A 24544-nucleotide genomic window follows, 5' to 3' on the forward strand; every position below is an offset into this window, starting at 1 on the left:
TAGTGCCTCTAGAACACATTGAGTGTGTATATGTTTGTTTGTTTGTTGTGGGTTTAACGCAGTTTTTCAACAGTATTTCAGTTGTATAACGGCGGGCAGTTAACCTAATCACTGTTCCTGGATTCTGTACCAGTACAAACCTGTTCTCCACAAGTAACTGCCAACTTCCCCATATGAATCAGAGGTGGAGGACAAATGAATTTTGACAGTGTCTTTTATCAAATTGTCATGGAGAACATAAGGCCTGCCCGAGGATTGAACTCACAACCCACAATCCGTAGATTGGTACGCTTCCTATTGAGCTAAGTGGAAAGGTTGTCTGTATGTGAGTTTGTTAGTCCATCTGGAACACATTGTGTCGGAATTGGAGTTACTTTAATTCCATCTGGAACAATTTTTGTCTCTGTATGTGAGTTTGTTAGTCCATGTGGAATGCATTGTGTCTGTATGCGAGTTTGAAAGTCCATTTGGAACACTTTGTAAGTTTAATACAATCTTGAACACTGTCCCTGTATGTGAGTTTGTTAGTCCATGTGGAGCACATTTTGTCTGTATGTGAGTTTGTTAGTCCATCTGAAACACCTTGTGTCTATATGTGAGTTAGTTTAATTCTATCTGGAACACTTTGTCTCGGTATGTGAGTTTGTTAGTCCATCTGGAATGCATTGTGCATCTGTGAGTTTGTTAGTCCATCTGGAACACTGTGTCTCGATGTGAGTTTGTTTAATTCCATCTGGAACACTGTGTCTGTATGTGAATTTGTTTAATTTGTTTAGGTGGATGGATAGCTCAGTGGTTTGCACACTGGCCTTCCAATCCTGAGGTCGGGAGTTCGATCCCCGGCAGCTACTCGGGAATTTTCAGAAACGCTTTTCAGTGTTTCCCACCCAACTAGAGGTGTACTGGTCAGGAACCCAGGCAATCCTTGCGTGTATCAGTGCTATACACTGGGCACGTTAAAGAACCAGGCTGTCTATTCGCAACGAGCTAGGCTAAGTTAGCCGGACAAGCCTGTATCTGATTTCTGATCTCTCTGTCGTGGGGGCTTTGTCTCACTCTGTCCCTCTGGTCAGATCGCTCTGTGTCTGTACTAGTAGAGGATGAACTATGCGCCCTGTGTGGCTGCATTTGAACTATGTAAAGCGCCTTTGAACGTGAAATTGATCATGAAAAGGGCGCTATATAAATATGGTATAATAATAATAATGATAATAATAATAATAATAATAATTTAATTCCATCTGGAACAGTTTGTGTCTGTATATGAGTTTGTTAGTCCATGTGGAGCACATTGTGTCTGTTTGTGAGTTTGTTAGTCAATCTGGAACACTTTATGTCTGTGAGTTTGTTAGTCCATGTGGAGTGCATTGTGTCTGTATGTTAATTTGTTAGTTCATGTGGAGTGCATTGTGTCTGTATGTGAGTTTGTTAGTCAGTGTGGAGCGCATTGTGTCTGTTTGTGAGTTTGTTAGTCAATCTTGAATACTTTATGTCTGTATGTGAGTTTGTTAGTCCATGTGGAGTGCATTGTGTCTGTATGTTAGTTTGTTAGTCCATTTGGAGCACATTGTGTCTGTATGTGAGTTTGTTTACTTCCATCTGGAACACTTCATGTCTGTTTGTGAGTTTGTTAGTCCATGTGGAGTGCATTGTGTCTGTATGTTAGTTTGTTAGTCCATGTGGAGTGCATTGTGTCTGTATGTTAGTTTGTTAGTCCATGTGGAGTGCATTGTGTCTGTATGTTAGTTTGTTAGTCCATGTGGAGCGCATTGTGTCTGTATGTGAGTTTGTTTACTTCCATCTGGAACACTTTGTGTCTGTATGTGAGTTTGTTTATTATATCTGGAACACTTTGTATCTCAGCTACAACTTCTAAACTATTTAAAAGATTCCACTGAAACTTTACACTGATAATTGGCATGGTGAGAAGGTGTGTTACTCTCTGGTATCAAATCTGTACCTTCAAGGTCATTTCAGACAAGGATCTCCAAGACAGGGAACATAAATTTTACTACTGACATGTGATATGTTGTTTCACAGTGATATCTTTAGTTTAATTTTATGTATGTAGTATTCTGTGATACATTCTTTCTTTCATTCAGTGTTTTTTTAAGTTTTGGGGGAATGGTGGCGGGGCTCGTAAGGAGGTGAAAATTGTACCGTAACCACTAAAGTAGGGGGAAAATTGCATCGTGATATAAGCAATATTTTTCATAAATATGCTACACTAAAAAAGAAAATGATTTAAAATCACATTGTCTCATGTTTAAAATGGTATAGTTTACATTATCATGTACATCTAGCATTTCTTTTGTTGGAATATGTAAAAAAAAAAAATGTTTTTTTTTTGTTGTTTTTTAGGGTAATTTTTTTCAGAAACCAAAACCTCGAAATTTTGTGCACATGAAATAATAAATGACTTTACATAACATGTAAAGTAAAAGAAGTTGCAGAGCTGCTTAAATGTACCCGTATGGTATTTAAAATATATAAAATATACATAATATATCTATATATTCCTGTGTATCGTGGTCTCCAGGGGGCACATATATTGGTATCTTTTATCCAAAGCACTATTTACTTTATGTCTCTTGAAAATTGCCAGTAAGTGCCAATATTTGTTTTCAAGTATTGAACTTGATAAAACGATCATAAGGACCTTTAATCGAGACAGTTTTGGTCTATTTAAATTGCAGGTCATCTGAAATTTACTTACCCTAATCCTTTGGATTTTGTCCAAGTATTTTATTGCAAATGGACATTGCCGCACCCATGTTGGTTGAGAGCTGTTCAATCAGACATCAGATTTTAACCTTTACCGTGCTGGACATGATTGATTCTACCTTTACGACCAAGATCATGATCTGCACTGTTCGCCATTCAGTTAGTATCTTTTTGGTATGCACCACCCCTTTTTATATGCCCATTTGAAAAACGGGACGTATTATGGCAACACCCCTGGTGGGCGGGCGGGCGGCATCCAAAGACCTTGTCCGGAGCATATCTTCTACATGCATGGAGGGATTTTGATGAAACTTGGCACAGTTGTTCACCATCATGAGACGGAGTGTCATGCGCAAGAACCAGGTCCCTAGGTATAAGGTCAAGGTCACACTTAGAGATCAAAGGTCAAATTCAAGAATGACTTTGTCCGGAGCATATCTTCTTCATGCATGGAGGGATTTTAATGAAAGTTGGCACAATTGTTCATCATCATGAGACTGAGTGTCATGCGCAAAAAGCAGGTCCCAAGGTCTAAGGTCAAGGTCACACTTAGAGGCCAAAGGATACAAGAATGAAAAATTCAAGAATGACTTTGTCCGGAGAATATCTTCTTCATGCATGGAAGGATTTTGATGTAGCTTGGCACAGTTGTTCACCATAATGAGAGGGAGTGTCATGCGCAAGAACCAGGTCCCTAGGTCTAAGGTCAAGGTCACACTTAGAGGTCAAAGGATACAAGAATGAAAACTTTGTCTGGAGCATATCTTCTTCATGCATGAAAGGACTTTGATGTAGCTTGGCACAATTGTTCACCATCATGAGACGGAGTGTCATGTGCAAGAACCAGGTCCCTTGGGGTAAGGTCAAGGTCACACTTAGAGGTCAAGGATACAAGAATGGAAACTTTGTCCGGAGCATTTCTTCTTCATGCATTGAGGGATTTTGATGCAACTTGGCACAAATGTTCACAAGCATGAGACGGAGTGTCATGTGCAAGAACCAGGCCCCAATTTCACAAAAAAACTTAAGTAATTGCTTAGCTAAGTCTGTTATTTCAAATGCTTGTTTTTGCCCTTTATGCGTCTTCAATGTTGACTTTTTCATCTATATCAGACCCGTACATGACTATTTCATAGATCAAAACTCAACAGTTCTGAATTTTACAGAAAATGAAGTATAAAAATAAGAAAAATATTTAAGCAAATACTTAAGTTCGTTGTATCGTGCTTAAATAGAAATATCATATTTGCGTGACTGAAATAAATACTGCAGACAAATACTACTAATCATAGTTTTATTTAGCTATAAATACATTGGTATAGAAAAAAATCAACATTAAATAACAATAGCTTAAGCAATAGCATGATTTTAAGATAACAGACTTAACTAAGTAATTACTTAAGTTTTTTTCGTGAAATTGGGGCCTGGTCCCTAGGTCTAAGGTCAAGGTCACACTTAGAGGCCAAAGGTCAGATACAAGAATGACTTTGTCCGGAGCATTTCTACTTCATGCATGGAGGGATTTTGATGTAACTTGGCAAAATTGTACACCATCATGAGACGGAGTGTCATGCACTGGTCCCTTCTTTTGAATTACTTCCCTTTGCTGTTACTATAAATAGCTTATATTGTAACTCTTTCATTACAAGTCGTAGGGAAAAATCGAGACCACTTTTCTGTAGTACAACATGCATGTTACATCCAATTCTGAGGTGTATTTTGAGCTATCTCTACCTGGTAAGGATTTTTGTGTGGACTTGTAATTTTTTTTTTTTCTTTAAAGATTAACTTCCCTTAGTTGTTACTATAAATAACTTACATTGTAACTTTTAATAATTGACCGTAGGGAAAAACCAAGACCACTTTTCTGTGGTACAACATTGATGTTACTTTCAAATTTTGGGTGTATTTTAAGGTATCTCTACCTGGTAAGGATTTTTTTGTGGACTTAGAAAAATAAAAGAATTACAATAATTTCTAAAAAAAAGCACATTGTAAACAACTAGAAAATTAAAATTCCATTTGCAAATACAGGTGCTAGTGTAAAGAATTTTGCTGTGACGGGCGTATATTGTGACAATCTGGCACTCTTGTTATATTTAATGGAACTGTCCAGATTGAAAGATGGACAAGTTCATTATAGAAATTTAGGGTTAATGTGATGCTGATTTGTTCCTCATATATAGATACAGGCAAACCTTTCCATAAAGTCTGTCACCGCTGATATGGTCTTCACTAACAGGTTGTCACACATAACAGATAAATAGTAAATGAATGGTGACATTTTTTTAAGTGAATCTACCATTCCCATACATGTCTCAAGCTATGGTGGGATTTATTTTTTCCTTGTACAGTATACCATTATTTTCATGTTTTTGTAGCTACTAAATGATTAAAAGTTAATAAGTCTGTGAGTGATAAGAAATAAGACTACCTCCCACCCATAATTTATGTGGAAAACTCTAGTAAATGAGGAAACTCAATTACTTATTTGGACATTGTCTGTCGTAGCATTATAAAAATATGCTAAAATAGGCCCAAAGTTTTCCATTTATAGTATTTGTGTCGAACTGACATTTGTCTTTTTCTTCTAAAATAAACTTGTCCGAATGCAATTAAAGTTGTATTCAGAAGCTATAAAACCTCTTTATTTATTCAGTAAAAACTTGCATTCAGTGCAGTAAAGAACTTTCAATAAGTAAAGATTTTTAAAGTGTAAATCAAATATTTGTCAAAAGCCACAAAGACCGTTTAATGTATAGATTATAGAATCTGATCCTGTTTTAATTTTGCTAAATTGAAAAGGCTTTGCTTCCGCAAAAGGCATGAATCATAAGTTACTAGCTTACAGGGATCAGCTTAGTTAAAACTGTAAAAGAAAAAGTTCCCATTATTCTGTAGGAATAAATTTTGTCTTAACAGCTGGTATATAAAAAACACACTCCTTCCTACTGTGTTTGACTGATGTTCACTTTTTTAGTTATTTACAAAATTAGAAATAATAGTCATTTTACAGATTGATAATTTTAAAAATATATTTCCTTTTTTTTTAATCATGATAAATGCAAAAGCTTGTGAAAAGTTATTTCAGTGCACCAACATGAGGCTTAACTTAGATCAGAACTTCAAGTTGTGCCTTGGCTTAGTTCTACAGGATAGTTCGAGTTTTTTGGCCTTGAGTTTTTTTTTAAGTGCAGTATCACATTACTCGATACTTGTATTAACTTTTCAACTGTCACTGTTCAATATCCAATAAATTGTTCTGTACAAAGATAATGAAAAATTGTTTGATATTTGAAATGATAACGATAGGTATTTTTACTGCTCCTTTTCAATAAATCATATACTGAAGTACAAGTTTAAAGATCGGGTCAGGGCTACTGTCTATGGGGTATTAGAGCAGGAGATAAACGCATGCTAATTTAAGACTTGAGTGTGTCATATATAATAATAATTGATCCAAGTTCTCCTGTTCAGCGATAATTTTAATACCTTTAATACCGATTGACGTCAATCAGCTATTGAAAGTAGTCCTGGGCAGGAAGAACGATTTTCAAGTGGTAAATCGGTGCTTTTTTTGTTCATTTTTTCCCCAACTTATGATTAAGTTTGATTTTATAAATAAGATCCAGGTGGCTGGCCATTTAACATTTTCTTAATTTTTGAATTTGCAAAAGATTATACATGGGGAAAACAAGCAAAAAATATATAGAAATGTGTTAGTTTAAAAAAACAAATTGTAAAAAAAATATTTGAATTTAAATAGCTTAAACTATAATTATAGTAAAAAAAAAAAATGTTGATAAACAGAAGTTGACAAAAAGAAATTCAATTTGTCTTATTTATCATTTCATTGGGATAAGGCAAATGGTCTGTCAATATCCATGAAATGGTAGCAAACATTTAATCAATTACATTAATATTGTAAGAACCTTGGCACAGCAGAATAAATGACATAAACTTTATTTTAAGATACCAGTGCCATGCATTTGGCCAATCATATTTACCGAAAGTGACATCATCCATTGATCAAAATTGAATTAAAGCCAATACAATTTAACAAAATAATTTCGGTCAGTGTTGAATTTTGAAATACTAGTACATAGTAATTAGGTTAATATCAAAGATTAGCCTCCTTAAGCTATTTAACACGTAGCCAATAGGCGATATATGTATTGATAAGGAATGTTTTACATATTTTGAAGAGTCCCTTTGCCTGCTATGTAAGAAAATTAAAAATGACTTGCATATTTTTGTATGACTGTTATTATATAAATGATGAGCAGTTGGTCAGAAGGAAGTTAAAATTAGTTGTAATAAAGATTAACTGTGGCAACAAAATTAATTTAAGAGAATTTTTCTCTCAGTAGATGGTTTTGATACATGTATTAGTAAAAAGTTGTCTTTGAAATTACTCCTCAAATAATAAGCAAATGAAAAGAGTCAAATAGCATAACAAGAGGTCAGCTGGCATCAGGAAATAAAACTGCAATTTAAATAGTGTGTATGTTGTGAGTTTGAGTTCTGGGAAAGAGGTATGTTTTCCATGACAATTTGATAGGACAGTTTGCCTTAATTTTTTCCCATACCTCTAATTCACGGGGGGAGGGCGGGAGGGGGGAGGTTGCTACTTATTTCAGAGAGCATATCAGTACTCTAGGACATACACAGAACATACCGTAATGGTAAAGACACTAGGACTTTGAGAGAACATCAGTACTGGTACGTACTCTAGGACTTACAGAGAACATCAGTACTGGTACAGACACTAGGACTTACAGAAAACATCAGTACTGGAACGTACTCCAGGAAATACAGAGAACATCAGTACTGGTACGTACTCCATGACTTACAGAGAACATCAGTACTGGTATGTACTCCATGACGTACAGAGAACATCAGTACTGGTACGTACTCCATGACGTACAGAGAACATCAGTACTGGTACGTACTCCATGACGTACAGAGAACATCAGTACTGGTATGTACTCGGTATGTACTCCATGACGTACAGAGAACATCAGTACTGGTACGTACTCCATGACGTACAGAGAACATCAGTACTGGTACGTACTCCATGACGTACAGAGAACATCAGTACTGGTATGTACTCCATGACGTACAGAGAACATCAGTACTGGTATGTACTCCATGACTTGCAGGGAACATCAGTACTGGTACAGATACTATGATGTACATAAAACATCAGTACTGGTACTTACTCCAGGACTTACAGAGAACATCAGTATTGGTACAGACACTAGGACTTGCAGAGAACATCAGTACTGGTACATACACTAGGACTTGCAGAAACATATCAATACTGGTACAAACTCCAGGACTTACAGAACATATTGTTACAGACTTCAGAACATACACAGAGCATATCTGTATTGGTACGGACACTAGGACTTACAGAGAACATTGGTACTGGTACAGACACTATGACTTACAGAGAACTACTGGTATAGACACTAGGACTTACAGAGACATATCAATACTGGTACAAACTCAAAGACTTAGAGAGCATACTGGTACAGACTCCCGGACATACACATAGCATATCGGTATTGGTACAGACTAGGACTTAAAGAGAACATCAGTACTGGTACAGACACTAGGACTTACAGAGAACATCAGTACTGGTACAGACACTAGGACTTACAGAGAACATCAGTACTGGTACAGACACAGTACAGACACTAGGACTTACAGAGAACATCAGTACTAGTACAGACACTAGGACTTACAGCGAATGTCAGTACTATTAAGTACAGACACTATGACTTACAGAGACTGGTACAAACTCCAGGACTTGGAGAACATATTGGTACAGACTCAAGGACATACACAGAGCATATTGGTATTGGTACAGACCCAAATTTTAAGGTGTGTATGGATGATTTGTTGGATATTTGTGCATTATCAATTATCATGTTCTGTCAATAAATGTCTTTTATAGAAAGCTTTTACCATATCTAAACAAATGGCCATAAAGTCACCCAGTACTTTAACTCAATGTCTTTTTGGGCCATTCAGTTCATTCAGTTTTACCTTATACAGTAGAACTTTGTTCACTTGAACAGGCCAGGATCAGCAAAATTTGTTCGAGTTATTAGCAGTTCGAGCCATCAAACAAAATATATTATACAGGGCTTTTGATGCCCAAGACATGACAACGAGTTCGAGCGATAGGCAGTGTACGAGTTATCCGAGTTCAAGAGAACGAAGTTTGACTGTAATAGAGTTCTATTTAGGCTGATGCTAGGGTGTATTAGGGGTGTTATACTTTTCTTACCACTTCGAGTCTACTATTATTTCTAAATCTTATAGATTTAATGAGTGGAAGAAGGGAGATAATTCACTTTCTCTTTCAGTTTTCAGTCCAGACTAACCTTTCTTGGTTGACAGAACAGGTATAAGAGCGTATTAATAAAATTTTATTATCCTTTGCAGAAGCATCAAATAGACAAAAGAAATAACAAAATCAGTGATACTTTTTGTAGCATCATTATTATGATGGCAGCAGTACATGATGAACAAAACTTTTGCCCTATTTGTTGTCGTTTACAAAATGATAGTTTCATATATTTTATCGATGTATGTTTACAAACAAATAGACATGTTTCATTAACCTCACTTGGATGAGTGAATTTCTCTTTTTTTTTTGATGGTTCAGTGATGTTGTCTCCAACCCAGGAACAATAGTTCTGTGACTGTTAACCAGTTTTTAGTTTCTTCATCTACTATGCATCTTGATATAGGTAGTTGTCATTGAAACTGAATGACAGCTCTAGTAGTTAACTTCACCAACTTTGTTCCAGGTTTGTAATTATATCTTGTAAGACAAATTGAAACTTGACAAATGAAAAAAAAATCTTGCAAATTGAATATGAACTGTGAAAATGTAAAAAGTACAGTTCATGTAACATGTTTTCATCATCATCATTGGTTCATCAACCATTATAGCTTACCCTTATCCACAGTTAATAGTTAGAAATGAATTTATGTATTAGTTAATGTACCTTTTAAAGGCACATCTGTTTGTTGTTGTTTTCATCTGCATGAATTCTTTTCAGAAGATGTCATTTGTTTTCAGATGGAATGATTTATAATAAAAAAAGAAGGTGTTGTAAAAAGTAGTTGTTTGTCAAATTATGAAGGTCAAAAGGAATGAGATCATTTTTGCATATTTTGGTAGTTTTGCATTTGTAAAAAACTAGAGCTTGAAATGAATTTAAAATAAACAGAGTGACCTGCACTTCTTAACAGTTATTTTTTATTAAACGCGAATCCAGCAAATGAGTAAAATTTCAAAGAAATCTGTCTGTTACCTGAAAACAAATGTTCTTTTAAGAAAGCTTAAAATATGCAGTCTGTGAGAATAGATTTACAGATATGGATATGAGCTTTTGATACTGGTGAAAAAATGCAGTGATATCAATATTTATTACAATATTTTTCCCTTCTTTTTTACTGACTGAGAAAGTTGCCTGCAACTTCAGTTTTTTGAGGAAATAAAAGCACTTAATTATAGTGAGTCATGAAAGACAATGTATCAGCTAAGTTTATCATCTACATTTTGATATACTTTGGAATCTCCTGGTTTTTCATGTGCTAAAACTTTTGTAGCACCTCATTTCTTCTATTCAAAGTGGATCTTCGTGTCACAGTTTTCAGCAATATTTTTCTGTCAGTTCCACTGAATGGAAATTTTACTGGAATCTGCTTAATGGTTTGGTTCTTCTACTTGAGGTAAATACTTGTTTTGTAGCTGGTTTTCTGTTTGTTGTTACCATAGTGTCAGCAACTGTTGACCCCCTTCTAGTTACATTTCTTACTCCTACCCTTCTATTGTTTCTTAAAGCACCTGTTCCATAATTGATTCTGTAATTGGCATTCTCGTCTGCTAGATTGGTATGACTACTCTTCAGGTCATCTACCATCTTCTTCAAGTTATTAAGTGTCTTCTCTTTTTCCATATGTTTATTGTTGACTGTTTCAAGCATGGTGCATTTCTCTCTAAGAACAGCATTTTCTGCTCTTATCTTTTCAATTTCTTCAGTGTTCTTTTCAATTGTCAGTCTTTGCTGTTGCCTAACATTTTCAAGTCTGTTAATTGACTTACAGTAGTCATATAATTCATGGAGCATCTTTTCAGTCTTAGCTTTCTCCTTGTTGAGATCTTTTTCAAACTGTTTACTAGCCACTTGGGAGTCTTTGATCAGAGTTGGCAGTTTCTGTTTTCTATCTGGGTCTCCAAGAATATAGTGGCACTGTGTCAACAGTCCCTCCATATGGTTCATTCTGTTTATAAGTTTATCTATTTCTCCATCTAGTTTTGATACAACAGTTGACAAATCCATTGGTGTATTGTTTTTGAAAGATGCATCAATTTCATCAGAGTCTTTGGTCTCATTATCACCCTCAAAGTGTTTATTTGCATGCACACTGTTTAGTAGGTCACTGAGATTTTCATCTCTGACTTTGTTATAAACTTTCTGCAAGTCTCCCTGGATAGGATCAGGACTTGTACATGCACTTCTGTCTTGTGTTTCCTCTTCAGTTGAGATTGAACTTTTTTTGGCCCTGTAAGTTTGATAATAATGCACAATGAATTGTAATATAACAGGTAAAAGATAAGTTTGATATTTTCAAATGTACAAAGAAATCCATTTGAAGTATTTGTTCAAATCCCACATGTCAATAGTTATGGTTTTGAAATAATATTTATCTTAGTGCTAAGTACTTGATAAAAAAGTACGTTCTGTAAATACAGTGCAGGTTGTACAATCAGTAATCAGTTTGTTATGACCAAATCAGTAAAAAATAACATGATTCTGGGGTATTCGTTTTACAAAATTATCAAGTTGTTTGGTATAATGTAGTAGACAAGTTGTTTGGTATATGTAGATGTACAAAGAACTAAAAGTTTTAAATATTTGTTTGTTTTGGGATTAACGCCTTTTTTCTAAAGTATTTCAGTTATGTAACAGTGGGCAGTTAACCTAACCAGTGTTCCTGGATTCTGTACCAGTACAAACCTGTTCTCTGCAAGTAAATACCAACTTTCCCACATGAATCAGAGGTGGAGGACAAATGATTTCAGACACAATGTCTTTTATCAAATCGTCACAGAGAACATGGCATTGCGACCCACCCGAGGATTAAACTCATGACCCCGGATCTGTAGATCGGCGCTTTCCCTATTGAGCTAAGCAGGCGGTCTCAGTTTTAAGTATTACTCCAATTCAAAGGGGAAAGAAAAGCTCTTATTTCCTTCCAGGTAAGCTCAGACTAACAGTATGAAGGTGAGGAGTCTGATCACCTGGCTGTTTGAAAATCTGACAGGAGACAGTCTGAAGTTACTGTTTCATGTAGGGAAGTGATTTTTGGAGAACAAGTTAGTACCAGAATAGAATCAAGTACCTGTTAAAGAAACATCTGCTTGAGGCATTTTAGTTACAGATAATGACACTTCCAGGCTGAGATCAAAGTAACAGAGAGATTCTATAGCAGTGTCGAATCACTGTGCACAAGAGGCAGGCCTGTGCTGATCGACTTACCTCGATTTCCTCTCAGATTGTATTTGTTCCAACAGCCATTTCTCCATGACCTTTTTGTCTTGTTGTGAAATTCTCTTGCTCTGCCCAAACTGTTTATGGATAAAGGTTCCCACTTTGGTCTTAACATCAGAATCAGCATTGACTTCCAAAGGTTGTCTTAGTGTACATCCTTGTAAGAAATGTATAAGAATTCTTGAGATTGAAATTGACCCTGTATGAATTTTGTTCTCTTTTATATGTAATTTTTGAGAATATGACTGACAACTCTTAAGTTATTAATATAGCTGGTAAGTATTATTAATTTTGGTCTTAATGAATGCTAATTTTCTGTGGAAAAACAAGGGAGCTGAGTGCGGTCATTTATTTTCATTGATATTAAATTCCATGGTTTTGGCCAAAATAGGCATTTTTTTAGGACATGAATTAATAAATTTCAAATTCTACAGATAAAACAGATCAGAATTTTCGGGAAAGTCCTGTAATATGATTTCTTTGCTACTTACCATCTAACTGGGTTTCAGTTGCAGATGTACAGCCTAAGTTGAGAAGAGAATTCTGACGGCTCAGCTGCATTTGTGACTCTGTCCTCAGACTGGTTTCCAGCATAGCTGCAAGCCATGGATACTCATCTTTTACAATGTCAACAAAGATGTCAAAGGCATCTGGTCCTCTTTTGGGTAGCATGGACAACATTTTATACACCTGGTCAGTAGGTGTCTTCTCAGCCTTTGAGAAAATTTAGAAATTTAATATTGTATTTTAATTGTACATTTATTACTTTGATTTTGAACTTTTATATTTTTCAATTTCATAGAACTTAAGTGCAGATGGAAATGATCTGTAAAGATACAAAGTTATTTTGAGTCATTTTGACCCATATGGAGGTTAGCCTGGTTGGAACAGTCTTGATATAATACCCACAGGCAGTTGTATTATTTGTCATTCTATGCTGCAGCGCATAACTTCCTTGAAAAAAGCAGATAATACTATCATTATAGGTCCAAAAACTTAAAACATAATCTTCCTGTGAAAAAAAGCTGCAAAAAGGTTGTACCTTTATAGTTTCAATCATCCCTCGTTCAAACACCTTTCTTGTGAAGAGAGCGGCCAGCAGATCTTCTGTCATCATTATATCATCAGACAACTGCTTGTAGTGCCGCTGCAACACTGACCTCTGTATCTCATTCATTTTTGCTGGTGTTGTCTATCCTGGGATACCTACTTGATTGATTCACGCCAGTTGCTATTTTTATCTTTTGTTAATATTCACTCCAGTGGTTGGTTTTATCTTGTGTTAATTTACTCAAGTCGATTCATGCCAAATGTTGTTTTTCAGCTTTCTAGTATAAGAATGCGGAAGCAAGTCAGGCTTCTTTTTACAATATCCATTATTCCACTTTAGTTTACCGTAACTGTCTTAGAATATCTGTTTTTTCTTTCTTTTAATTCTGTTGAATATCACTAAGATGATCACACTTTGTGCTCGTCCATATGAGTAATAAGAGTAATCTTCTAGCAACTGCCGTTAAGAAAAACAATAAAATTTAATCGGCTTCACAGACCAACCCACAGTTTAAGGTAAGAAAGTCTATAGGATTAATAGTATTTAGGTCACTTTAATCACACTGTATTTGTAATCCCTCTTTAAGTGGCGCTTGTGCCATTTGAAATAAGCAGTTTGTATAAAAAGTACAAGTTAATCCGTTTATGGGAATATTGAAGTATAATTATTTCCTCACGATGTATCGTTTGTTTAAAGCTTTTAATTTAGATTTTTTAAATTACTTTTTGATGATTTATTTTCAAAGTCTGCATTACTTTCAACTTTTTTTCCGAAGTCTGAAACACACAAAAAGGAAATCTTTATTATTTTTTCCTTTTGTTTGTTTATAGAATATCTAATTGTTTTAGCATTTTGATTCAGAAGAAATTACAAAAATCCTTAAATCATTCCCAGACAACATGTTCAGTTTGATTCAAAGTGTATGTAAATAAATACTGATAAGAAATTGATCAAATAAAGTATGGAATTAATCCGAACATGTTTCAGTAGATCATTAATCCTCATGTGTCAATACAATATAATAAGGTGAGGCCCTTCTCCCAGAAAATTAGTTTATCTATTCTTTATTCTAAAGAAATATTTGATGCCTTTATTTCGTCTTGTGGCAGTTATTTATTTTAATTAGTCATCTACTGGTTGAGGACCTACAAATCCGGACGACCACCAAACCGGGCAGTTTCGTAGCTGCTAAATTTTGCTGTATTTTTAGCAATCTTTTATAAGTCAAACACACATTTGATTTTGTAACAATGATGTGGAATTATATCTGACAAAAATAACTTATTGAGGAGGAAATTTAATTTTTTTATTTCGTCATTCATACTGAAGCATGAAACTAATATGGGGGGATTTGGAAATCTGCACTGCATTTCTTACTATCATATAGCAGTTTTCCACACACACAAAAATCTGAATAAAATTTATATCTTTCAGGACAATAATGAATACTTTGACTCGTTTTCACATTACATAGCAAAATGTCATCAGTACAGAGGTTCCCATAAGTTGTAAAAAATCTGTCCAGATATATGGTACTGCCAAGCAGTGAAAGTAAGTAGTTTAGTTGACCCTACATTCGGCCCTGGAAAGGGCATTAATCATTCGTTAGGGGTAAACAAATTAAGTCTTCTTCTTGAGGGTGCACCTAACTATGTTCAAGTGAAATTTCACAGTTGTAATGAATGAAATGAAAGAGAAAATGGCGAAAAACCTCTAAAAGTGTGCGGTTGGTGGCCCCCGACCAGTATAGGCACAAAAGACAGAATGGAAAAAAATGACAGACGTCATTCTACTTGAAATATAATGAGAGGGAAGTATTAAATAGATTATATGTACTACTTTAGTCTCCATAAGAACTATAATTTCAAGAGTTTCTTATATATAATAAAGAACAAACTTTTATAGCCTTATTACCCAGTATCAGTTGTGCAGAGTATTCTGTAGAAGTATCTTTAAAGGTGGTCAGTCACAATTTTTAAGCAACATTTTGTGATGTTTTTGCTTTTCATTTATTCTGTAAGAGACTTATCTATTGATCAATTGTTAGATCCCTATTACAACTGTATGTTTCATTTAAGAAATAATTTATAGCAAAAGAGTGCTTTAACACTATTTATGCACGATGGCTGGTTATACGTTGGGTGTAATAATTTCACGAGAGCGCAGCCTGAATGAAATAATTTGTACGACATATAACTGCCAGAGTGTTTAAATAGTGTTGAAACACGGTTTTGTTATAAATTATTTAAATTCTAATATGCCCTTTATCTAAAATAGTAGATAAAATATTGTAGTGCTCTTTCTTGATCGCAACAAAAACATTGACGTCACCACACGTTAAGGTGACGTCATTCTAACAGAGGAGTGTTTTAACAGAGAAAAGCATATTAGAATTATCCTTATGAAACTTTTTTATTACTCCTCTTTAATAGGAAGTTATTGAAAGAGCTGGGTACTTCTTTTCCTTTCATTTCAAGTTCTGGGCAATCAGGACAAGAAAATCAAATTTCAAAGACACCACTAGTGAAAATCTATCTTGTACTAAGTGAAACAAATGAATATATATGATCAGATTTTAAAGTTCAGACAAATCCATTACTTTACCAAAATCTGTTTAACATGTATCATCAGTGTAAGAATGTGCTGTTAAATTTGTTTCTGAATTCTTCCTGTCCTTAGATTCATGTGAAATGAATAGCAGTTTGTGTAAATTCATAATTATTTTAACAATTAGAAATCTTCTTTTTTTTACAGATTGACTTCTTAACCACCACTTCCAAAACCTCATTGTGTTCAAAACCTTGTATGTGGTAAGACAAAGTAACATTTAAACTACCGAGGGCAGGTATTATCTATCTTTTAGCCTTGGTAAGTTTGAAATATAGTACCAAAGATTTCTAAAAGATTGATAAAATATTGATATTATAAATTATTTGCAGTAACCTAATAGGTTAGATTTGCCTTGATGACTTAAGTAAAAAGACAGTAACTGTTATTATTGACATCATAATATTCTTATCTATCAAAAAACCTAATTATTTTTAAGAAAAGTACTTTTTTTGCACTGAAATTGACTTTCATTTATCAGCCTATTTGAGTTTTATTATCCTTAATTGAACATTTAAATTTTTCATATTATATTTTACAGTGAGAGTTCAAAATTATTACAAAACACATGTTTGAAGTTAAAAAAATTTGAAACACATGTAAACGCTTATATATAATTCTCAAAATTAATGTATTTATAATATTTCAACCAAAAGTGCATAGTTATGAGCATTGTAATTATTTATGTTATCATTGGACATGCAGAGCAGAGATGTGAAAAGGACACAATATGTTAGACATTTCCAATTTAAGTGTATTACATATTACATTAATAGTGATCTTGATTGCTAAACAATGGTGCAGTATACTGCCTGCTAAATTATAGACATTGGAACAGTCTGATAAAATGCTTAAAGCCTGACCAGGGCTCAAACCAAGGACCTCTCATACTCAAGGTGCACACGGTATCACATGGTGCCACATCGCTAATTAACAGCATTCCTAGGTATAAAGTCCATTGTTTGAAATTACTTGTTGCTGGTGCACATTAAGTGGCGTACCATTACCAAAATCAAAGTACACTAAGAACTCTTAGTACAACCTCTATAACTAAGCAGAACAGATAGATGGACATCAAACTGACATAATAGGGACCTTTGAAAGTAGAATTTATGATTGTGTCATCCTGCTGAAAGGGCCAGCCAAGTTTGGCGTACGAGACACATGCAGACATTGAACAGCATTATTCCTTATTCTTGTTTTTAATGCCAGGCATGAGGCAGGTAGGCAGTCAGTAACTAGGCGGCTTACAAACTGGTCTCTCTTCTATGACAAGACTTGCTTCTGTTCCTCTGTTGTAACTCAAGTCTTCAACCTAGTTGCAGGGCAGGTGCCTTCTCCTTCAGACAACATCAGCTTGGTGTAAGGGTAAAAGAGCTGTGTAATGAAAGTGCTGGGCAATTTGAAACGGTATTATCACATCCTTTCATCACAATTTTTCCACATAACAGTAGGATGTATGTGTCATGCACATCTCCCACAGAACCCTAGATAAGGGGTAAAGGTCTACTTGGAGGTCAGAGGTTTAAATGGTATTGACAGGGTCTGTTTTGAGTCTACTCTGTAACTCTCTGCTCCATTAACTTGGCATAAAAATTTACTATAACAACACAATGTAGCACGCTCAACACCCAGACCCTTAGTTAAAAGGTTAGTGTCACACTCCATTATAAACCAGCAAGATCTGTAGTTGAAAACAAGTCGTAAACAGGTGCAAATTGCCAAAAACCTGACGGCTTCCCCCTCCTGGCAATAAATTCACATATTGTTACAGTATCGTTCCTGTTTTGCATAGCAATATTTAGTTTTGTCATTTTGTCGCTGAGTCACATGAATGATATATCTTAAAGCTTGTAATAATATTTTTTGTAAGTTTTTTTTTTTTATTGAAACTTGATTTAAACTATCATTTCCAGACTTCTCCACTTGAATGTGACAGATACCTGCTTTGCATTGACAGAATGAGTTTGTATGTTTAAACAAGACTCTTATATAAAATAAACTCATTCAAACTGTCACCTCTGGAAATAATATTTACATCTTAACATACCATTAAGTAGATATGCCTGCTTTCAATTGATGTGTTTAAACAAGGTTCGATCTTATTGTAAGATTAAACGAGACTTACCTTAAGTTGAAGTTTGATCGAGATTTTATCTTCTACCAACTCCTTTAGGGATCATACAGAGATGACGTAGCTCATGTTTCCGTGAAAATAAGTCTTTAGAGTATAAAATCAAGCGTGACCAGCTCATGCTTGATTGGCAGCAATGAGCATAAAAAATCAAGCCGCAGGGTTGGGTAGGGAGGGTGTATGATCCCTAAAGGAGTTGGTAGAAGATAAAATCTCGATCAAACTTCAACTTAAGGTAAGTCTCGTTTAATCTTACAATTTTATCTTCTACCTAACTCCTATTAGGGATCACACAGAGAATTTAGAGTTGATTTTTTATGGAAATAAACAATTTTTCCCACAATATGATACATTTATTAGGTTAGAGACCACCAATTGTTTTCCCATAGACTTACATTGTAACATTATGGCGTGTACGGCCTTCCATACATCGAAACATGTATATCTAATTGCAAGTTTTTCAAGAACTATCTTAGTTCTACCAAAATATCGGATGAAAAACATATGAATAGTGATACCTTATTTAAGTAATTTTCGTGTGAATGGGATGACCCCCTGTTTACATCATTGACATGGCGGGAGAAATTCGTTTGATAAAACTTTTTTTCAATACACATAAAATGTAGCAAATTTTGTCAAAATGTATAATAAATTACTGTAAATGCAGTGAAAAAATATCAATTTTGAAAAAATAATCACTTCCTGGGTTTGTTTACATGACTGACCAATCAGAACGCACAGACGTTACCTTATTCCCAGGTATACCTTACCTTATTCCCAGTAAGTTCCCTGTACTTTTTTGAATTGGTGGTCTCTGACCTATAGATGAATGTTTCGTATCAGGCCATCCTTAAAAAATTGTTTGTTTGCAGTAACGCGACCCAGAATTTTTAGTGTGAGTAGGTAGGTAGGGATTTTTTTTTTTTTAGTTTTTTTTTTTTTTTGTATGCTAATTGTACAACAACTGCATTTTCTTTTTAACCCTCTGGTATGTACACCTTCTGGGTACTAACACTTCTCTGTAGAATGCTAACTTGATTGTAACATATCTGTAAGGTTGTAGTTTTCACATAGTATGAATACTAATATTACTAGTAATATCACCTTTTTAATAACAATAAAAACAACAGAAAGCCTGACACCAGTCAGAAACAGAGCTTATTATCTCCATATGAACTTAAATTTAAGATTATCAATATATTAAACAAAAATAATTGGCCAGACCTTTTGAATGTCCTTGCACTGGCTAGGGTAATAAAAAAAACATTACATTCCTTAGGATTCAGCATTGAAGTACATAGCAAAATCTTTGATATTTTAATACGACCTGAGTCTGATTACTAGCACCCGCACTCCTTCAAAGCCTATGTATCATGTAATTTTAAGACAATACTTAATTGTTTTACATTGTTTACTCAGGGCTTAAGCAATGTTAATATTTTAGGGAGGAGTCATTTCTTCCTCAGCTAAGATTATGGAGAAGTGGAGAGATTTTAGGGAGAGGTGGAGTGATTTTAGGGAAACGCGGAAAGATTGTTAATAGCGCCATGACATGCAAGTTGAAAATGGAACTAAATATACTTATCAATGTAAACCTAATTTCTTATCCTTGTGAATCTAATGTGATTAAACTGCAAATTAAAGTTTTTTTTTCTCTCTTGCAATGATTGCCTTAACCAAGAAAAGCCTAATCTGAATATGAATACAATTAAAAAAAGCTAGGTTAATTCTATATCAGCAAAAAATAAATCAAGCTTCCAGTGCTAATGCACTCAAAGTCAAAACACAAAAACCCATAAAAGCATTTCACAGTCACTTCTTGAATTAAATACATGTCAATAGCAGTGACATCACTATGACATCACACATAATACATGTCTTCTTTGATCTGCTACTGTGGCACACATTAAAAGAAACAGTTGTCAAACAGATTAAACCCAGTTTCTGATGGCAGGTGTCAAAAATTTGCATGAATTACAGTTACATTATTTAAGTCACAGAAAGTTTCAGTAATAATAACTATGTTTCTAAAGTCTGGGTTTTGAAAAATAGGAAAAAGTGGACCCATGGAAATTTAATTTCATGCAAATAGGAAAATCTAGAAATGTAAACATTATGGATTTCTTTCGCTGGTTTTAGTCATTGCATTGAAAGGATGTTTAACTTTTATAAATAAATTTTCAGGTAAGAAAATTTTGTTTGTCTAATATTTTTGACGTTTATTGTGCTCTTTCCAAGTGACTTGTGCAGTGTCACTGCAGTTTTATCCTCGGGGCAGATTAAAAAGATTATGCAACGACAAAAGATCGAAACTAAAATTATTATTTGTCTGCAAAATTGTTTGAGAAATTATGACAGAAAGATATCCAAGAATTTATCTATCCCAGATGTTTTACGTACGAGAAAAATCATTATTTTACAAATCTAAAACTCGGCTAAATAAGCCTGCAGTATTGCACAGATAACACTATGTACCACGATTTGTCCATGTGGAATTTTTTAAACAACTTTTTGCATGAATTTTTGTAGTATATCAGGAAATCGGCAGGGCGTTCGGTAGACCCGAGGTTCTGGGTTTTCACTCGCACTTATCGAGAAAAACTCGTATTTGACCCACACAAAAAAATTTCCCGTGTGTCGGCTTGACCCGAGGAAATTTTCTTTTGTGCGTGTCGATTTCGAAAGAACTGCCCCTTGTCAATCAAAATTCCGGTGAATTCGAATATTGTTCGCTGCCATAAGCGGAAGTATGGCAGTAGGCGGAGCTTGGTATATTAATCAGCTTCTGGCAGATGTCAATCATGCCACGCGCCGACTGACACGTGGGCTTCTCGCGGTTTGTATTTGGTACAATAATGTCCGTCATTGCCAAAAGTATTTATTGATCAATGTGTAAAAGTTAATCGATAAACAATGCATAGAAGAGCAGCCTATTATCGTATTTGTGTCACTTGTTAATTAGCGGTATACAGAAAGCGTAACATTCACATATTTTGTTTCTTATCGGTCATATCGATCATTCATGTAGTTGAACCTCAACGAACACTGTCTAGGAAAACTTATAAATACAAAAAGAAATAACGAAACAGGAAAGAATAAAAACATGGCACATATAAAAAAAAAATCCGAGTTTTGGGTTAAAAAATTGTTTGAGTCGCGGCGATTTTCGTGAGTCGGTCGCGTTACTGCAAACAAACAATTTTTTAAGGATGGCCTCACATTTTCCAATTTTACAGTGATATTGTGAAACATGATCCAATACCAAATTTCTTACAAAATTTCATCAAGAAATGTTCAGTTTTAAGAAAGATATAGACAGTTTACTGAGGTCACCCCCTGTTGATTTATATGCCCAGACACAGTCCCTGTCGTCGTCAGATTGCAATTTTTCCTGAAAAAAATTTCAATTGTCTGCTTTTGATTTGACTTGGAAGATGAAATACGATTCATTCTGTAAAAAAATAGAAATAAGGTCTAATAATTTTGATCATTCTTTAACATTAAAGAGATAAAAATTATCCTTTTTGTCCAAAAAGCTCAGGTTAAAATGGGCACACCTTTTAAAAAAAGAGGCCAAATTAAAACAAAAATCAAATTTCACGCTTATTTTTGCACGAAAACGTCTTTCTACATCATTTACAACAGATTTGTGGCCATTTACATTACCTGTGATGAATTCTGACGAAAGTCATGTTTTAGCTCTATTATAGGTTAGAGACCACCAATTGTTTTCCCATAGACTTACATTGTAACATTATGGCGTGTACGGCCTTCCATACATCGAAACATGTATATCTAATTGCAAGTTTTTCAAGAACTATCTTAGTTCTACCAAAATATCGGACGAAAAACATATGAATAGTGATACTTTATTTAAGTAATTTTCGTGTGAATGAGATGACCCCCTGTTTACATCATTGACATGGCGGGAGAAATTCGTTTGATAAAACTTTTTTTCATTACACATAAAATGTAGCAAATTTTGTCAAAATGTATAATAAAATACTGTAAATGCTGTGAAAAAAATATCAATTTTGAAAAAATAATCACTTCCTGGGTTTGTTTACATGACTGACCAATCAGAACGCACAGACGTTACCTTATTCCCAGGTATACACTTACCTTATTCCCAGTAAGTTCCCTGTACTTTTTTGAATTGGTGGTCTCTGACCATTACAAAGCTCTAAAAACATTTCCTATATAAAAAACAAAACATAGCAAGTGATCATATCATGCGCACAAGATACCAGTCTGGTAACATATTCAGTTCTGCTGGTAACAATAAAAATATATCAACATATTCAGTTCTGAATAGCTGATTGAACAGATTGTTTTTGTAATGGTTTATCATAAAACCGTCTGAATGTCTTAACATTTGACCAGCCTGCAGTTCTAGTGATTTTGTCCAGCGAAACACCTTTCAACTTAGCAGTGCTAGTTGCAACTGCTCTTGTGCTATGGGAAGTAAATGTTTGATCAATACCAGCCTTTGTTAAAATGCGCTTAACCCACCGAGCAATAGTTGCCCTTGAAACCCCTTTATGTGGGCTTTGAGTGCTTATTAGTAAGGTTTGATCTTCAGGAAATCTCAATGACTCTGTTCTTATCAAAAATTCATCAAATGTCTTCACTATGCACAGCTTATTGTTCTTTGGATAACTTAACAAAGTGATAGGTTCTAAATGAAAACTTGGCCTTGACTGTTTTAGTAAATGGTTGGTTAGAATAGTAACCTGCTTAGCATTGATAACAATATCTTTCAACTCGATTAAATGAAGCGTCTGACATCTTTGTGCACTAAGAAGTAGAAATAAAACACATAATTTCCCAGACAGAAACAATAATGACTCATCCTCTTCCTCACTTAGGTAGTCAAGAACTATTTGTACATCCCAGACGACTGGGTATCTAGGAATATTCGGTCTATTGTGAAAAATACCTTTCATAAACTTACGAAGTAATGTGCTAGAACTGTAGTCTGTTGTCCCACAAAGAGTGGTTAAAGCATTAACAGCGGCCCTGGAAAATTGAATGACACTGTTCAGAGGGGGAGTAATAGCACTGATCGATTCCCTATCACAAAATTCAATCCACCGTTTGATAAATGATGCGTACTGTTTCTGGGTTGAAGTTCGCCATCCATCAATGATAATGTTTGCAGAGTGTTCCGATATGCCTTGCTTGCATAGGGTTTCCCAGATAATCGGAAAACGCCTAAAACCATTTTCTTTAGTGGATGTTTCCTCTCCGGCTTGTGAGGAAGGTGGAGAATGTCTTGTGATGGCGGAAGTAAGTAGCTCTGCTGACTTAGCAAATGAAGCATTTGTGCCCACCATCCTTGTGTTGTCCAAACTGGAGCTACAAGAACTACTTCCGCTTGGTCTAGCACAACCTTCTGTAGTATCCTCGCTAACAAACTGAAAGGTGGAAACATATATAATAGTTTATTTCCCCAGTCTATAGAGAAAGCATCAATTGCCCACGCTTCAGGCTGCAGTAATCTTGATACAAAACACTCTAATTTCCTATTAAGCCTAGAAGCAAACATGGCAATATCTAAATTTCCAAATTTGTTCAAAATAGACTGAAACACTACATCATTTAAAGACCATTCCAGGTCATCATTAAATTGTCTGGATAGCCTGTCAGCTTCAATATTTGCAGTACCTGCCACATGTGCCGCACTTAAGTGTATGCCACGCTCCATACACCAGAACCATATCTCTCTTGCGAGTTCATTTAATTCTTTGCTTCGACCCCCGAATTTGTTAATATAGGCACAGCAAGTGGTGTTATCCGAGTAGATCCGAATGTGAATATTTCTTTGGTCTGGACACAATGCAGCCAAAGACAGTTTACAAGCCTTGAGTTCTAATATATTGATATGTAACTTCTGTTCTTCAACAGACCAAACTCCATTTGTTTTAGCATTTATGTTTTTTATACATCCGCCATATCCTACTAGACTTGCATCCGTATGAACAATAATGGACGGATTCCCATGCGAAACCCTCTTAACTGAAAGTTGTAGGTTATCAACCCACCATTGAATATGATATCTAATGTCTTTAGTCACTTTCATATATGACTTGTAATTACCATGTTTCAGTTTAAGGTTAAGTTCCTTGATTCTTTCAAGCGGTTTATAGAAAAGAGGTGCATATTCGACGCCCGGTTCAGTGGCCACTAACTTGCCAAGCAACTGAGCAAACTCTGTAATGGAGACCCATTTTTTTATTCAACATTTCTAGACACTGAGCTGTTATATCATCAATTTTTTGTTGTGTTAATCTTACTGTCATTGTGCTAGAACATAAAATAAAGCCTACAAATGTTATTTGTTTGGACGGCACAAAACTAGACTTTTCAATGTTGATGGTTAGCCCTAGGCTATCTAATAGAGAAACCGTGTCTAAAATATTTTTACTGCAATCTTCACGAGTCTGACTT

At 34.9% G+C, this 24544-nt stretch overlaps 2 protein-coding genes across 3 annotated transcripts in view; one reads left to right on the forward strand and one right to left on the reverse strand.

The window, feature by feature from the left end:
• The window catches only part of LOC123540543 (repetitive organellar protein-like), a 326476-nt gene that overhangs the window by 66557 nt on the left and 235375 nt on the right, over positions 1–24544 (forward strand). The gene's annotated exons all lie outside the window — the stretch shown is intronic.
• LOC123540554 (keratin, type II cytoskeletal 75-like) lies at positions 9151–14338 on the reverse strand. Its single transcript, XM_045325656.2, has 4 exons — positions 13345–14338; positions 12794–13016; positions 12291–12459; positions 9151–11313 (listed from the first exon to the last, which is right to left on the reverse strand). The coding sequence occupies exons 1-4, from the start codon at positions 13477–13479 to the stop codon at positions 10440–10442; spliced, it is 1401 nt and encodes a 466-aa protein (XP_045181591.2). The 5' UTR covers positions 13480–14338; the 3' UTR covers positions 9151–10439.

This window comes from Mercenaria mercenaria, chromosome 16, assembly GCF_021730395.1.
Source record: "Mercenaria mercenaria strain notata chromosome 16, MADL_Memer_1, whole genome shotgun sequence".
NCBI lineage: Eukaryota > Metazoa > Mollusca > Bivalvia > Venerida > Veneridae > Mercenaria > Mercenaria mercenaria.

Excerpts from the sequence above, each read along its gene's own strand:
- LOC123540554 (XM_045325656.2), bottom strand. The coding sequence starts at position 13,479 with ATGAATGAGATACAGAGGTCAGTGTTGCAGCGGCACTACAAGCAGTTG. Across the intron at positions 12,460-12,793 it reads AACTGAAACCCAGTTAGATG|GATGTACACTAAGACAACCT; the intron begins GTAAGTAGCAAA and ends ATTTCTTACAAG. Across the intron at positions 11,314-12,290 it reads CAATCTGAGAGGAAATCGAG|GGCCAAAAAAAGTTCAATCT; the intron begins GTAAGTCGATCA and ends TCAAACTTACAG.